Raw genomic sequence first — 14,639 nt, 5'->3', positions numbered from 1 at the left:
GATGTCGGCCTATTTCCCTCGACGACCTGAACCTCCTAGGCACAGGCGTTTCAGGAAAATGGTGTCCAAATCAGAAAGACGGGGGAAATCGTTTTACTGTATCTCAAGAATCTAACCGCGACTTGACGCTCGAGTCTCCGCTTTCCTTTCTCTCCTTCCCTCCTTTCCCAATACGCTTCTCGGTCGCGCACAGCACAACTACACACCCAAACAACACAGTCAACCTCTCAGTAGACACCTTCCGACCTCCCCTGGCTCGGTTTCCTCATCAACTCCCCCACATCTTGATATCCGCTCTTCCTCCCTTCATCCATCGCTTCTGCCTTCGACGATGGATCACAAAGTCTTAGTCGCCAATCGCGGAGAGATCGCACTACGCATCATCCGAGCGGCTCGTTCCGTCGGGATCAAATCGCTCTCGATTTATTCGGAGGCTGATTCGTCGGCTCCTCACGTCTTTGAAGCAGACGAAACTGCTCTCATACCTTCCTACACCGATGGGTGAGCATCAGCTGCTCTTTCCACCTAAATCGCAGGACGAGCTGACGATGTTTTCTCCCCTCAGGCCGGCTATCGTCGAGCTCGCCAAGGCTCGCGGAGTCACGATGATCAACCCTGGTTACGGTTTCTTGTCGGAGAACGACGAGTTCGCAAAGCTCGTAGAAACAAACGGAATTGGCTGGTGCGGACCGACTGCCGAAACGATCCGTTCTCTCGGTTTGAAACATGAAGCTCGCGCGAGGGCGATCAAAGCGGGAGTACCTGTTCTTCCAGGATCAGAGATTGTCGATACCCTCGAGAAAGCGATCGAGCAAGCGAATACTGTTGGATTCCCAGTAAGTTCGAAGCTGTATCTCGCTCAACGATCCAAGCTCTAATGTTCTCCTCCGTACAGGTCATGCTCAAATCGTCTTCAGGAGGAGGAGGAATGGGAATGGAGGTCGCAAAGACTGAAGCCGAGCTACGTGAAGCGTTCCAGCGAACCGTCGACATGGCGAAAACTCTCTTCAACGACCCTCGTTGTTTCGTGGAGAAATTCATTCCTGCCGCCCGACACATCGAAATCCAAGTCTTCGGAGACGGGAAGGGAAACGTTATTCACTGCGGAGAGAGGGAATGTTCCGCTCAGAGGAGGAATCAGAAGGTTCTCGAGGAGGCGCCGAGTCCTTTCTGTGACGAGAATCAAGGTTTACGTGAAAAGCTCTGCTCGTCGGCAGTGGCTCTTTGCGAATCCGTCTCGTATCGTTCAGCAGGTACCGTCGAATTCCTCGTGGACGACACAACCTCCGAATACTTCTTCCTCGAGCTTAATGCGAGGTTACAAGTCGAACACCCTGTCACCGAAGCGATCCGACCTGGACTCGACCTCTCAGCACTCATGCTCAAACTCGCGATCGCTCAAGCAGAATCGAAACCTTTCTCTCTCCCTTCGCAAGAAGATCTATCGAAGACGACGGGGTGGGCCATTGAAGCTCGAGTGTACGCCGAAGTCCCGCACCTCAACTTCCGACCAGCACCCGGGCTACTTCAGGAGGTATCGTTTCCCAGCTACGACTGGCTTAGGGTCGATACCTGGGTTTCGAGTGGTTCCGTAATTTCGTCGTTCTACGATCCAATGATCGCGAAGGTCATCGCACACGGCAGTACTCGGGAGGAGGCTCGTAGCCGACTCGATCAAGCTCTCGGAGAGAGCGTCCTTCTCGGTACAGCGACGAATGTAGAGTATCTAAGATCGATCCTCAACTGCAAGAGTGAAGTTTGATCTTTCTCGCGAAGAGTTCGTTAAGTCGACTGATTCCTTGGTCCAATAGAATTCGTCGACGGCAAGGTCACAACCTCTTACCTCAACTCTTTCACCGACTACAAACCCGCGGTGATCGAGGTGGTTGATGGAGGATTGAGCACGACCGTTCAAGATCTACGCCCTCGACTTCTTCCTGGAGGAGACGGTATCCCTCGCGGTGGAGCTTACGACGACCTAGCTGCCAGAGCGGCAAAGTAAGTCGCTCTTGTCATCCCTGCTTCCCGGATAGACACTGATCTTTTCGTCGTTTGTAGCGCTCTCGTCGGAAACCCGCTCGAAACGGAACTCCTCGAAATGACGTTCGCTGGAGCGACCCTCAAGTTTACCGTATCGACCGTCGTTGCCGTTTGTGGTGCCGACGCCGAAATCTTCCTCGATGAGGACGTCAAGCCAAATTGGAGTCGTTTCGTCGTTAAAGCCGGCTCAACACTCGAGATTGGCAGTTGTGAAGGTTCGTGGCTGACTCGCCCGCTCTAACGGAGTGCGACGTGCTCACGCTTTCCTCGACTGTAGGTACCGGGTCTCGTATCTATCTCGCAATCAGAGGAGGTCTCCCTTCGGTCCCGACTTTCATGGGCGACAGTAAATCGACGTTCACCGCAGCAGGATTTGGAGGAGTACAAGGACGCGAACTCGTCGGGGGCGACATCCTTTCGCTCGCTCCCAATGCCGGTCCGAACTCGAACGATTCGGAAGACTACACCCTCCCTTCCGCCTCGATCCCAGAATACACCCACGAATGGCGACTTGCAGCTTTGCCCGGACCTTGTGGAGATATCAGCTATCTACTCCCCCAGGACCTCGAGTCACTTTACTCGACGACTTACACCGTCTCCGCGCAAGCGAATCGTCTTGGAATTCGACTCGAAGGTCTCAAACCTCTCAAGTTTGCGAGAAGCTCCGGGGGACAAGGCGGAGGGCATCCGAGTAATACGATCGAGATGGGATACTCTTGCGTGAGTTTTCGCCTGCTTCGACAGCTTTTCATCTCAAGACTGACTCTGGTCTCCGATGCAGGGAGCATTGAACTTCAACGGCGATACACCGGTCTTACTTGGATGCGATTCCCCCGACGAAGGTGGCCTAATTTGCGTCCTCTGCGTCGTGACGCCTGAGATGTGGAACTTGGGTCAGATGCGACCGGGAGATAAAGTTCGCTTCGTCGAGCCTTCACTTTCGAGTCTCGCCCCTCAACGCAAGAAGCAAGAAGAATGGGTCGCAAGTCTCCTCACAACGAAACCCCTCGCCTTCCCGAACGAGATCGAGGCTTCGACTTCGCCTCAGACGGACGGTATCCTCAAGGTTATCGAATCATCCGCAGACGATCCTCGCATCAGTTTCCGTCAATCTGGAGATGGAGGTATTCTCCTCGAGGTCGGAGAACGTGAGCTGTCGTTCAGGACTCGATTGATCACGGAATTATATGAGCGCAAATTGAAGGAGAAGAATATCCCGAGTCCGTCTCTCCTCTTATACCTTCGATTCCTAGCGTACTGACCTCTTGTGACGCTCTATCTAGCTCTCACGTACGTTCAAGGTGTCGCCTCGCTCCTTCTCCGATTCGAGCCAAAGCAAGTCTCGCAAGATGAACTTCTCGCCACCCTCGTTTCCGCCTCTGAAGGTCTCGCCGAAGCATCCCTCACTACCGAGATCTCGTCTCGACGTATCACGATGCCTTTGATCTTCGACGATTCTGTTTCCAGGCAGGCAGAAAGTTTCTACATGAACACGGTTCGCAAACGAGCGGTCTACCTCCCTTCAAATCTGGAGTACCTGGCGAAAGCGGCTGGAGTCGACGGGAAGCAAGGAGTTATCGAGAAGTTCTGCTCTTCAGAGTGGTTCTGTACAGCTCGAGCCTTTTTCGCAGGATTACCGCTGATGGCACCGGTAAGTTTCTTTTCTCTCGCTCAACGATCACTCGAGTGCTCATCTCAACTCTCTTGCTCGTGCTAGCTCGACAAGCGCGCCCTCTTGCCCTCTCAGAAGTACAATCCAACTCGAACTGTCACCTATGCTGGAACTCTCGGACTCGCAGGAGTACAAGCCGCAATCTATCCGATTCAATCTCCCGGTGGATATCAGATCCTCGGTCGAACTCTTTCGCCCTGGGACGCCGTCGGTCGCTTTGCTGGAGAAGGGATTGAGAAACACTTCCTCATTTGCTCTTTTGATATTATCAAGTGGCAACACGTGAGCGAGGAGGAGTTTACCAAAGTGAGTCATTATATCCTCTCACCATTCAACACTCTGTGACTGACTCGTTCGCTCGCAGATCGAGAAGGACTTCAAAGCGGGTTCGTACAAACCGAAAATCGAAAACATTACGCTTTCCGCGAAACAAATGGCAGAACTCGAAGAATCAACTCGAGAAGAAGTCGAACAACTCCAAAAGAAGTACAAGGTGAACCTCGACAAACTAGCGGAAGAGGAGAACGCGTTGTACAATGAATGGCTCGAAGAGAAGAAGAAGGAAGAGGAAGCGAATGTCGCTGGTCAATCCGCTGGCGGACAAGGTGAGCCCCAGACCGTCGTTGTCATTCGATCGAGATTCGCTGACCTCTCGTCGATTTTTATCTGAGCTCAGCCTCGGGAACGCCGTTGAAATCTCCCGCACTTGGGACCGTTCGAGCTATCGATGTACAAGTCGGAGACATCCTATCGTCCGAAATCGCACCCTGCAAGATCGAAGCGATGAAGACTGAGATTTCGATCAGGGTTGGAAGGCGACTTGTTGGGAAGAAAGTCACGGGAATCGCTTGTTCCGTTGGAGATGTCATCAAGGCGGGAGCTCCTCTACTTTATTGCGACTGATCTTACCGTGTCGTATCTTACATTTGTATGAATCGGAAATGAAACCTTAGCAGTGTCACGAATCAATGACCGTGTCTCAACGTTCGAGTGACATTACACTTTTCGTTTCTTCGCTTTCCCGTTCGATCTCCCTTTCTCCCCAGAGGCGCCTCCAATCTGCTTTGTTGTCGTTTCCGCCTCGGTATTCTCACCTCCTTCGACCGGCCTCTTCTTCGGTGTCGTGCCCTTCTGGCCCCCTTCTGTTGTTGTCGTATCGACCTCCATCTCACTTTTCTCTCCGTCGGTGTTCGTCATGGTCGGAGCGTAAATCTTCAGAACTGGATTCGAAATGACTCCTCGATAAGTCGAACGGAGTGATACTGAATGAAGGCGTTGGGGGTTGTCAGTATCAAGGAGCAAGAAAGGATAAAGAAGGGAAGGGAGGACCAAACTCACAACCTCGCATGATTGCTCTTTGCGGATTCACGGTCAGAGCATCTTTTGCTTGAGCTGCAGGCATGCCGATCAGAGAGCATCTATCGCAACTCGAGAACAGCAGAATGAGCACAGGCGAAAGAAGAGGGAGGAATAGATCAAAGATACTCACAAATTGATCAGATCCTGAGCGCCTCTCATTTCTCCTGCGCTCCTCGCCCCACTACTGAACACAACTCCCTTCCCTTCCGTCGCTCTGACGACCTCCCTTGCTCCCGAGATCCAGTTCCTTCTCCGCTTCCCGCTCTCGCCTGCTTGTTCTCCTTCTAGGTCTTGTCGAGTTATCCCACGTAGGATAATCTCGAAACACACTCCGAAGCGTGCGAGGGTCGAAATCATACCGCGTTTGAGGGGGAAGGGGAGACGTGGAGAGAGGGAGGGGTCGAGAGTGATCAAGGTGGGAGAATGTGCAGAGGGTGGAGAAAGAGACAGAGCGACGTGGGAGAAGGAGGATAGTGTGGTAGGGACGACGGAGAGAAGTGTCGTTTGTTGAGGATAGAGAGGGGCAGTAGAATTCGCCTAGACGAGAAACGATGAGATTGAGCTTTGAAACGAGGCGAAACAGAGTGAAATCTGACTCACGAAACCGTACCAACCTTTCTGACCAGCGCCTTTCACTGCCTCATCTGAATAGTTCTCGACGGTGATCCTCCATACTTGTAGAACAAGACCTTGGGTTCCGGGTTTCGCGGTTCTAGGGTCGATCGAAGGGAATAAAGGAGTCGGGAAACTCAGTTTCGAAGGGTCGAACGTTGGCGGAATCGAGATGTTCAGCATCAGGGTCGAGTAGCCGACTGTTGCGCAGTCATGGTCAGTCCTCAGGAAGTGCAAGGTAGGGAGAGAGGAGGGGGCTCAACGAATTGATGCCATTTTCACCATCTTCTCGACTTCCTGGAGGTCCTTGGCATTCCAACTCGCTACTACATCGTATTGACCCTCCTTGACTGCGTCCTGGTTCGTAGCTTTCCCCTTTCCCTTATTGTTGTTCGAATTGTTCGTGTTTGAAGAAGTTGAAGGTTTGAATGCGGAAGCGGGAAGATGTAAAGGGATATTGATCGAGTCTATATAGCCGTGCATCTGGTCTAGCTCGCTTGCGTGGTCTCTAGGCGGAAGTTGTTGTTGTTGATCGAAAAGTGATCGCGAAAGAAAGTTTCCGTCGAAACTCTCCTTTCCCTCCACTCCATTCACTCGTATCGAGGATGGACGACGATCTATTCTCGTCCTTCACGGCGAAACCACCGCCTGCCGCATCAACACCAGCGATCGCCTCCTCGTCGAAGCCGAAAGCTGCCGCTGCTTCTTCTTCTTCGAAACGACCGATCTCTCCCTCTGCCCCTCAAGCTCCCGTTGATCAAGAATCCCTCAAGAAACTGAAGACTAGTCAAATCGGAGAAACCTCGACTGGAGCTTCTCTCCTCGTTCCCGCCGGAACTGAAAATGGAGATGATGAAGCTTCCGCTTCGACCTTGAAGAGGGAGAGGGAACAGGCATTCGCAGTGACGGATGAAATGGAAATTACGGCGCAGACCAAAGTGAAGGGAAGTACCGGGTTGCAAGGAGAGGGAGCTGCAGGCGACGAGAAGAAAGAAGGAGAAGATGAAGGTCTCGTTCTCTCTCATCAAGTAAGTACTACCTGTTCTCAGTAGCTTCATGATCGTGTGGTCGACGTCGAGCTGTCCCCGAGAGGCGGACTGGTCGGCATTGATTTTCGATCGAACTAAGTTTTCAAACTTACGCTCTTTCTTCCTCCTCTCTAGGTCCGTCATCAAGTCGCCCTCCCTCCGAACTATCCCTACGTCCCAATCTCTTCCCACGTCCCTCCTGCCGAACCCGCCCGTACCTACCCCTTCGAACTCGATCCTTTCCAAAAAGTTTCCGTCGCTTCGATTCAACGCAACGAATCCGTGCTCGTTTCGGCTCATACTTCAGCTGGTAAAACTGTCGTTGCAGAGTACGCTATCGCTCAGTGTTTGAAGGAGGGTCAGAGAGTAGTTTACACGTCTCCAATCAAGGTGCGATTTTCGAAATTCTTACATTTTGCCCATTCGCGAACTGCACTGATTGTTAGGGGTCGAGACTCGCATAGGCGTTGTCGAATCAAAAGTATCGAGAAATGTTGGCAGAGTTTGGAGATGTAGGATTGATGACGGGAGATGTCACGATCAATCCAACCGCATCTTGTCTCGTCATGACTACCGAGGTCAGTACTCTCTCCCTTCTTTGTATGTAACTCGAAGTTTGATGCCGAAGTATCGCTGCGCAGATTCTGAGGTCAATGTTGTACCGAGGTTCAGAGATTATGCGTGAAGTCGCTTGGGTCATTTTCGATGAAATCCATTACATGCGAGACAAGGGTTAATCTCGCTCCCTGCTCCTCTTTCCTCGTGGGCACTGACTGACTCTTCATGCGCCTGTAGAACGTGGAGTCGTTTGGGAAGAAACGATCATCCTCCTCCCTCACAAAGTTCACTACGTTTTCCTTTCCGCTACGATTCCGAACGCTATGGAATTCGCCGAATGGATCTGCACGACTCACCAACAACCCTGTCACGTCGTCTATACCGATTACCGACCCACTCCTCTACAACACTACTTGTTCCCGGCGGGAGCGGATGGAATTCATCTCGTAGTTGACGAGAAGGGGAACTTCAGGGAAGACAATTTCGCGAAAGCGATGGGAGCTTTGGGAGGGGAATCGAAGGGAGAAGATCCGGCGAGTGCGTTGAGCGGAAAGGGTAGGAAAGGAAAGACAAAGAAAGGTGGTCCGAAAGGTTCGTCGAACTCCGTCCCAGTTCTTTTGATCGAGAGCTGAGGTTGTTTCCCCGAGTAGGTCCTTCGGATATCTACAAGATCGTCAAGATGATCATGGTCAAGAACTACAACCCCGTCATCGTGTTCGCGTTCTCGAAACGAGAATGTGAAGGACTCGCTCTTCAAATGTCGAAACTCGAATTCAATTCCGACGAAGAACGAGACATGGTCGCTACCGTCTTCAACAACGCGATCTCGAACCTTTCGGACGACGATCGTGGATTACCTCAAATCGAACACATTCTTCCGCTCTTGAAACGAGGAATCGGAATCCATCACGGAGGATTGTTACCGATCTTGAAGGAAGTTATCGAAATCTTGTTCCAAGAAGGATTGATCAAGGTCTTATTCGCTACCGAAACGTTCTCGATCGGACTCAACATGCCCGCGAAAACGGTCGTCTTCACTTCGGTGAGGAAATTCGATGGAAAAGATTTCCGAAACTTGTCGGGAGGAGAGTACATTCAAATGTCGGGTCGAGCTGGTCGTCGAGGATTGGATGACAGAGGTATCGTTATCATGATGACGGACGAGAAGTTGGAACCGGCCGCGGCGAAGGGAATGGTGAAAGGTCAGGCGGATCGATTGGACTCGGCATTCCATTTAGGATACAACATGATTCTCAACTTGATGAGGGTCGAAGGGTTAACTCCCGAATACATGTTGGAGAGGTGTTTCTATCAGTTCCAGAACACTGCATCGGTACCGAAACTTGAAGATGGTAAGAAAGAAGTTCTTTTAGCTCACTTCCGATCGAGTACTCAACTTTCCTTTCTTTTTGCAGAACTTCGAGCCCTCGACGAACAACGAGCTTCGATCGTGATCCCTGACGAAGACAACATCGCTGATTACTACGATCTCCGACAACAACTCGACATTCTCAACAAGGATCTTCGAGACGTTCTCAATCATCCGACTTACGCTTTACCGTTCTTACAACCTGGTCGATTGGTGCGAGTCAAGCATGACGATTTAGATTTCGGTTGGGGAGTCGTCGTCAACTATCAGAAACGAGTTGGAACAAAGGTGAGAGTTCGATGTTTAAACTATGTCGATCTGGCCTCGTGTTGACCTCTCATTCGTCACAGGGTAAACCTCTCCCCACCGATGAACCTCCTCAAAACCAATACATCGTCGACGTCCTCCTCCATCTCGCCCGAGGTACCGCTCCTCTCCCTCTCCAAAAAGGATCGAAACAATCCCCGGCCTCTCAGATCAGCACGATTCGACCTTGCCCCGCGAAGGAAGAAGGCGAATTCGCTGTCGTCCCCGTACTCCTTTCGACTCTCGATGGAATTTCGCACATCAGGATCTTCCTCGCGAAGGATCTGAAACCCCTCGATTCAAGGATGCAGGCGTTGAAGAGTGTGAAGGAAGTCAAGAGGAGGTTCCCGGATGGAATCGCTTTGTTGGATCCTGTCGAGAACATGGGTATCGTCGATGAAGCTTTCAAGAAACTGTTACGAGTGAGTTGATCCCAACCCTTTCGATCGCGATGCAAACTGAGCCCTCGCCCCCGATCTACAGCGCATCGAAATCCTCGAATCACGACTCTTATCAAACCCGCTTCACACCGACCCTAATCTCCCAACTCTCTACGACCAATACAGCGCGAAAGAATCCCTCAAACTCAAGATTCGTACGACGAAGAAGAAGATTCAAGCTGCTCATTCCGTCATGCATCTCGACGAACTCCGAAATCGTAAACGTGCGTTGAGGCGATTAGGATTCGCTACGAACGACGACGTTGTCGAACAGAAAGGAAGGGTCGCGTGTGAGATCAGTTCGGGAGATGAATTGTTGTTGACGGAAATGATCTTTGGAGGTGTCTTCAACGATTTGACGCCGCAACAATGTGCTGCTCTTCTGAGTTGCTTCGTCTTCGATGAAAAGGTCAGTCGGAATACTTCTCTATCTGTCTCAAAGGGAACGAAAACTGATGGCGGATTCTTTCGGCTGGTATAGTCTGAACAAACCTCGAAGTTGAAGGAAGAATTGAGTGGACCGTTGAGGGTGATGCAAGAAGCTGCGAGACGGATAGCGAAAATCGCCATCGAGTCTAAATTACCTCTCGTCGAAGGTCAGTTGGTCGCTCTCTACTCTCCGCCTTATATCCCTCCGTGCTGACTGGGACTTCGCTCGGTGCAGATGAGTACGTCGCTTCGTTCAAACCTGAATTGATGGACGCCGTATACAGCTGGTGTAACGGAGCCAAATTCTCGGATATCTGCAAGGCGAGTCCTGCAACGTCTTCTCTCTGTCCACGACGAGCGCTTGACTGACAAAATGTATAACGCTCGAACAGATGACGGACGTTTTCGAAGGTTCCTTGATTCGAGTTTTCCGACGATTACAAGAACTGATTCGACAAATGTCTATGGGTACGTTGTTTCTCCTTCATATCATCGTCGTATGATCAAGTCGGCTGACGGCGTTGTGTGAGGGGATAGCTGCGAAAGCGATTGGTTCGGAAGAGTTGGAGAAGAAGTTCAACGATTCGATGGCATGTCTCGAACGACAATCTTCGGTTGCGTTTGCAGCATCGTTGTACCTGTAGACATCTTCATCGATGAGGAACTAGGGAGACAGGCTTGGACGGAGATGAGTAGCTCCTTTGTATCAGTCAGTTTTGTCTTTTTGCTACTTTTCCTCTCCCTCTCGGCATCGCTAGCGCATTGCATTAGATTCTCCGTCGCTTTGTCGTACTATGATGAGAGGTCCGATCTCGTGCAAAGTCGACGAGGATGTCTTGCTTGCGAGACGCACGTTCGTCGAAATCTTTCGACTGCTTTCGCTTGCCTGACGATCTCTACATATCGCGAGTCAAACGATACAGTCGAACTTGATCAATCCTACGCAAGATTACGATTACGACCAAGACTCCTGCTCAAAAATCACTCAACGAGGCTCAGCGAAAACCTCGGCACTTTCTTCATCCCTCTCCGATCACTCACTGCGACTCCTACCAGAGAATGCGCCTCTCGTTCATCTCTTACAGCTTCCTACTACCTGCTCTCGCCTCCGCGCTCCCTTCCTCGTTGCTCGAACCTCTTGATACTCCGTCATCTTCATCTTCATCTCTCTCCGTCTCTCCCGCCTCTTCAACCGCCGAGACCGATCTCTACCGCTATCAAAACAAAGTGTACTTGATCAGACATGGAGAGAAAGGGTCTCGAGGAGAAACTGGGTTGAACTCGAAGGGGAAGAAACGAGCGAAATGTTTGAGAAAGGTACAGCCTCCTTTCCCTCTCTCAGCTGCGTCGAGATACTGATGACTGTGACTTTGTAGTTGTTGGCGACCCCTCGATTCAAGATTGGGTTGATCCTCGCGGAAGAATACGACCATAAAACGCACAAACGTCGACGTCCGTACGATACCGTCAAACCGATCGCAGACGAACTCGGACTCAAAGTAGATACGGAATGTGATGTAGAGGATGCGAAGTGCGTGAGGAAAAAGGTAGAGAAGTATGCGAAAGCGGGTGGAAAAGGAGATGTTTTGATCTGCTGGGTCAGTCCTGTCTCTGCTTACTCTCGGGGGCAAATGTTTCCTGCGTGTGGATCCGAGACGAGTCTGACACTAATTTGCATTTCGTGCGCAGAAACATTCGATGTTGAACGTGATCGCTCACGAACTTGGCGCACCGAAAACGAAACCCTACCCTGACGAACGCTACGATCTCATGTGGACTCTTCATCACAATCGACTCATCTCGAAAGAGAGTGAGCAATGTCCTGGATTGGATCCGAAACCTCGCCATAAAAAGCACAAATTCGAATCTTTCGACAGCGAAGAGGAAGAGGAGGATTTGGATGAAGAGGAAGATGAAGTCGAGTTGGATTGGATGTTTGGAACGGAATCGACGGAACATGGGAATCAGTTCACTTTGAACGATTTAGATTAAACGCATTCGCACTGTTTTGCTCCCTCGGATTTGGATTTTCGATCGCATCGCTCGTTGTTGTATCTCTCCCTTCGCTAGCTAATTCTCTTGTCCATACATACTATCATAGACTGTAATTCTCTCTGCCGAAGCAACCGAACTGGCCTAGACAGCGTTCAATCGAGGAAACGGAGAGCCTCTACTCGATTACCGTCGAATCAGAAAGAGCGCTACAACAACGACAAGCCCTGCTAGAACCGCCGCGACGCCCAGTGATCTCCTGTTGGCAGATCCTCCGTCGACTCTTCCATGGTGGATCTCTTCATGCTACTAATGAAAACCAGAAATGACAGAATAGTCAGTTCCAACGTCTCTGACGGCGCAAAGATCCGTTCGACTCACCTTATTCTCAGCTCCATCTTTCTGAGCAGGTGTTGATCTCACCATGTTCGGCACATCTTTCATCTCCTTCCCGCAATACTCAGGGAACAGGGTCTTGAATTTCGGCTGTTGAATATTCCATGCGTGAGACGATTGAGCTAGTTGTTTCTTCTCTTCGTCGGTTGTTCTCATCGACCCTGTCGACGCAAAGGTGGATCGGTACGAAGAAAGAGAGAAGTGTCGAGGAAAGAGGGAACGCACCGGTAGTGATTTCGTCGGAATTCATAAATGATTGTAAACCGATCAAGATCGTTTCGACTGACCAAGCGACGTTCCAAGATCCTGGATGGAAATTACTCACTGCACATTCAAATCGTGTTAGAGCCTTTCCTCTTATAGGTCCCGACTGAGCTAAAAGAAGGAAACTAACTTGAAGTACAAATCGCAGCAGAAGGCGTGAACCTCCCCGAGGGAGTGTTCATCTTGAGCCCAGGAGGTGCGAAGGGATAATCTTTCGGGAACTCTACGACACCCCAGTACTCCCCTCCAGCGTAAGGCGAATCATCGGGACCTCGAAAAATGAAATGCCATTCGAGAATGTTTTGTTCGTTCGGACGAGCCCAGATCAAGGGTGGAGGGTTCTTTTGGAAGGCGGCGTGTTCTTTCTGTAGCCGTTTACGGGCTTGAGGTGAGGCCATTGCGATGTTGAGAGAGCGGAGAGAAAGGATTCAAGTTGCTAGACGTGGGCGATATTAGGCTGTATGAGTCGACGAGAGGAGGGGAGCTGAGTAAATTGAAAAAACGCTAGAGGTAGTCAAGCGAGGTCTGAGGGCGATGAACAGGCGTAAGAAGGGAAAAAAGATGAAACTCGCGAACTCCCTTTCTTTCAGCTCGCCACCACTCGATCCGATGCTTGATAGCACCCTACTGCAGACAGGGCTGGTGAGACTCGCCTCGAGCTCATCCTCTCTCGACAGACTTACTGAATCTATCGTTTTGTGATTCCAGCTCATCGTCGCTCCCTTTCTCCTGCCCTCAGCCCTCAAGCGGGTTCAATCCTTTCTCTATCCATCTCCACAGGGCGCCACAATAACAAAACGGACGACACAGCGCGCGGAACGATGTAAAGATGGACGGAACCTAGCGAGTTTTCGTTTATTCATCGTGACTCTCGGAGGTTCAATAGCGCTCTTTACTGCTTTGCTACCACCTCATGTACGTCTATATCCTCTCTGAGGCTCGGGCTCGCTGTGTCGAGGAGCTGACTCGGGTGCTCTTTCGTATTATCTACTATCTGCAGAATCTTTTCCTGAGCCTCTCGCAACCACACTCCTTCCTCTCCCGCCTCTTCCCTCCCCTCCGATATCCCCTCGACCTCCGACTCGCCCCTGAAACACTCCAGCGTCTTTGGGTCTCGTCTCTCCGTCGCCCCCTATCCTCCTCTGAACTCTTCCTAATCCAACGTTTGCAAACGCTCGATGCTCGACTCGGCTACGTCGCCTATGGTTCTGGACCGATCCTGAACTGTTCATGGTGCAAACCTTTCTCATCTTCGACTCAGGGCGGAGTCGGAGGAGATCACCTAGTCTCGATTTTACCGGGACTGATGATCGTTTGGATATCGGTTCTGGCAGCGATGGGATTGTTGTTGAGTGGAAATGGGAGAGAAAAATGGAGAGGGTGGGCTGTAGCGGCAGTGGGAGCGGCGGTAGGGAACGAGGTTTGGAAGAGACTGACTTGGGAGGGATTGAGACCGGGGGCTTTGAGCAATGGACAGACGGTGTCGATGGTGCGTCCCTCTTCGCTCTCTCGATATCCGAGTATGTCAGCTGAGTAACTTCGATGAGGCAGTTGCATTCCCAGCTGCATCTCCAGCGATCCCTCCTGTCCGCTCTCTTCCTACTCATCGCTTATTTTGCTCCAGCTTCTCCCTCAATCCCCTCAGACCCCTCATCTTTCCGGGCATCGACCTCGTCAATCGTTACTCCCGCGATCCGGGGGCTTGTCGAGCAAAGTGAGGAGGTACTGGAGAAATTGAGGTGTTTGAGTATCGAACGAATGGCGATACTGCATCATGACAGGTATCGATCGAAAGTGAGTCATTTCTCACTCTCTCCTTACTACGAAGAGTTGCTGATCCGAGCTGAGAACGAGTTATAGGTGAATTCGTTTTGGGAAGAAGCTTCAAGAGAAAGTCAGCTAGCTAGAGCGGACCCGACGGTACAGGCATTGCTGGACAAGTCGAGAGAGTCTGATGCAGCGAAGGAGTTTGATAAGTTCGTCGAGAAGAGCTTCAGGATTGGAAGAGGGCGGGGAGCGGCGGAGGAACGGAAAGCGATTGACGCAGAGTCCGAGCGGGAAGTGGAAGAGGACGGGGACGGTGGGATGGACGGTGAGGATATCGAAGACGACAAAGCGGAGAGTCCGGGACCAGAGCGAATAGAGGAAGACGCGGTGAAGCTTGAGACTTGAAA

At 51.1% G+C, this 14,639-nt stretch overlaps 5 protein-coding genes across 5 annotated transcripts; 3 read left to right on the top strand and 2 right to left on the bottom strand.

Moving 5' to 3' along the window:
- Window positions 1-331: 331 nt before the first annotated feature.
- On the top strand, window positions 332-4,615 carry JCM6883_006034 (uncharacterized protein; the record flags this gene model as incomplete). Its single annotated transcript, XM_076630489.1, has 11 exons — window positions 332-501; window positions 566-836; window positions 896-1,751; window positions 1,812-1,998; window positions 2,059-2,255; window positions 2,318-2,760; window positions 2,822-3,260; window positions 3,324-3,691; window positions 3,758-4,018; window positions 4,077-4,317; window positions 4,389-4,615. The coding sequence occupies 11 exons, from the start codon at window positions 332-334 to the stop codon at window positions 4,613-4,615; spliced, it is 3,660 nt and encodes a 1,219-aa protein (XP_076489548.1).
- A 93-nt stretch (window positions 4,616-4,708) lies between these two features.
- RPP1 (RNA-binding RNA processing protein RPP1) lies at window positions 4,709-6,166 on the bottom strand (the record flags this gene model as incomplete). Its single annotated transcript, XM_076630488.1, has 5 exons — window positions 4,709-4,974; window positions 5,051-5,130; window positions 5,202-5,608; window positions 5,672-5,883; window positions 5,947-6,166. 5 exons carry the CDS (start codon window positions 6,164-6,166, stop codon window positions 4,709-4,711), a joined length of 1,185 nt encoding a protein of 394 aa, XP_076489547.1.
- A 122-nt stretch (window positions 6,167-6,288) lies between these two features.
- MTR4 (ATP-dependent RNA helicase MTR4) lies at window positions 6,289-10,457 on the top strand (the record flags this gene model as incomplete). Its single annotated transcript, XM_076630487.1, has 13 exons — window positions 6,289-6,711; window positions 6,847-7,101; window positions 7,176-7,289; window positions 7,353-7,443; window positions 7,507-7,860; window positions 7,920-8,621; window positions 8,685-8,926; window positions 8,989-9,366; window positions 9,428-9,793; window positions 9,866-9,980; window positions 10,049-10,134; window positions 10,206-10,281; window positions 10,351-10,457. 13 exons carry the CDS (start codon window positions 6,289-6,291, stop codon window positions 10,455-10,457), a joined length of 3,309 nt encoding a protein of 1,102 aa, XP_076489546.1.
- Window positions 10,458-10,872: 415 nt separating this feature from the next.
- JCM6883_006031 (uncharacterized protein) lies at window positions 10,873-11,805 on the top strand (the record flags this gene model as incomplete). Its single annotated transcript, XM_076630486.1, has 3 exons — window positions 10,873-11,130; window positions 11,190-11,411; window positions 11,503-11,805. The coding sequence occupies 3 exons, from the start codon at window positions 10,873-10,875 to the stop codon at window positions 11,803-11,805; spliced, it is 783 nt and encodes a 260-aa protein (XP_076489545.1).
- A 306-nt stretch (window positions 11,806-12,111) lies between these two features.
- JCM6883_006030 (ubiquitin-conjugating enzyme E2) lies at window positions 12,112-12,863 on the bottom strand (the record flags this gene model as incomplete). The annotated part of the gene is made up of 4 exons (XM_076630485.1): window positions 12,112-12,114; window positions 12,187-12,362; window positions 12,427-12,525; window positions 12,596-12,863. The coding sequence occupies 4 exons, from the start codon at window positions 12,861-12,863 to the stop codon at window positions 12,112-12,114; spliced, it is 546 nt and encodes a 181-aa protein (XP_076489544.1).
- Window positions 12,864-14,639: the final 1,776 nt, after the last annotated feature.

Source organism: Sporobolomyces salmoneus (assembly GCF_050403485.1).
Source record: "Sporobolomyces salmoneus JCM6883 DNA, S_salmoneus_JCM6883_v1_ctg10, whole genome shotgun sequence".
Lineage (NCBI taxonomy): Eukaryota > Fungi > Basidiomycota > Microbotryomycetes > Sporidiobolales > Sporidiobolaceae > Sporobolomyces > Sporobolomyces salmoneus.
This window is presented reverse-complemented; position numbering and strand designations above follow the sequence as displayed.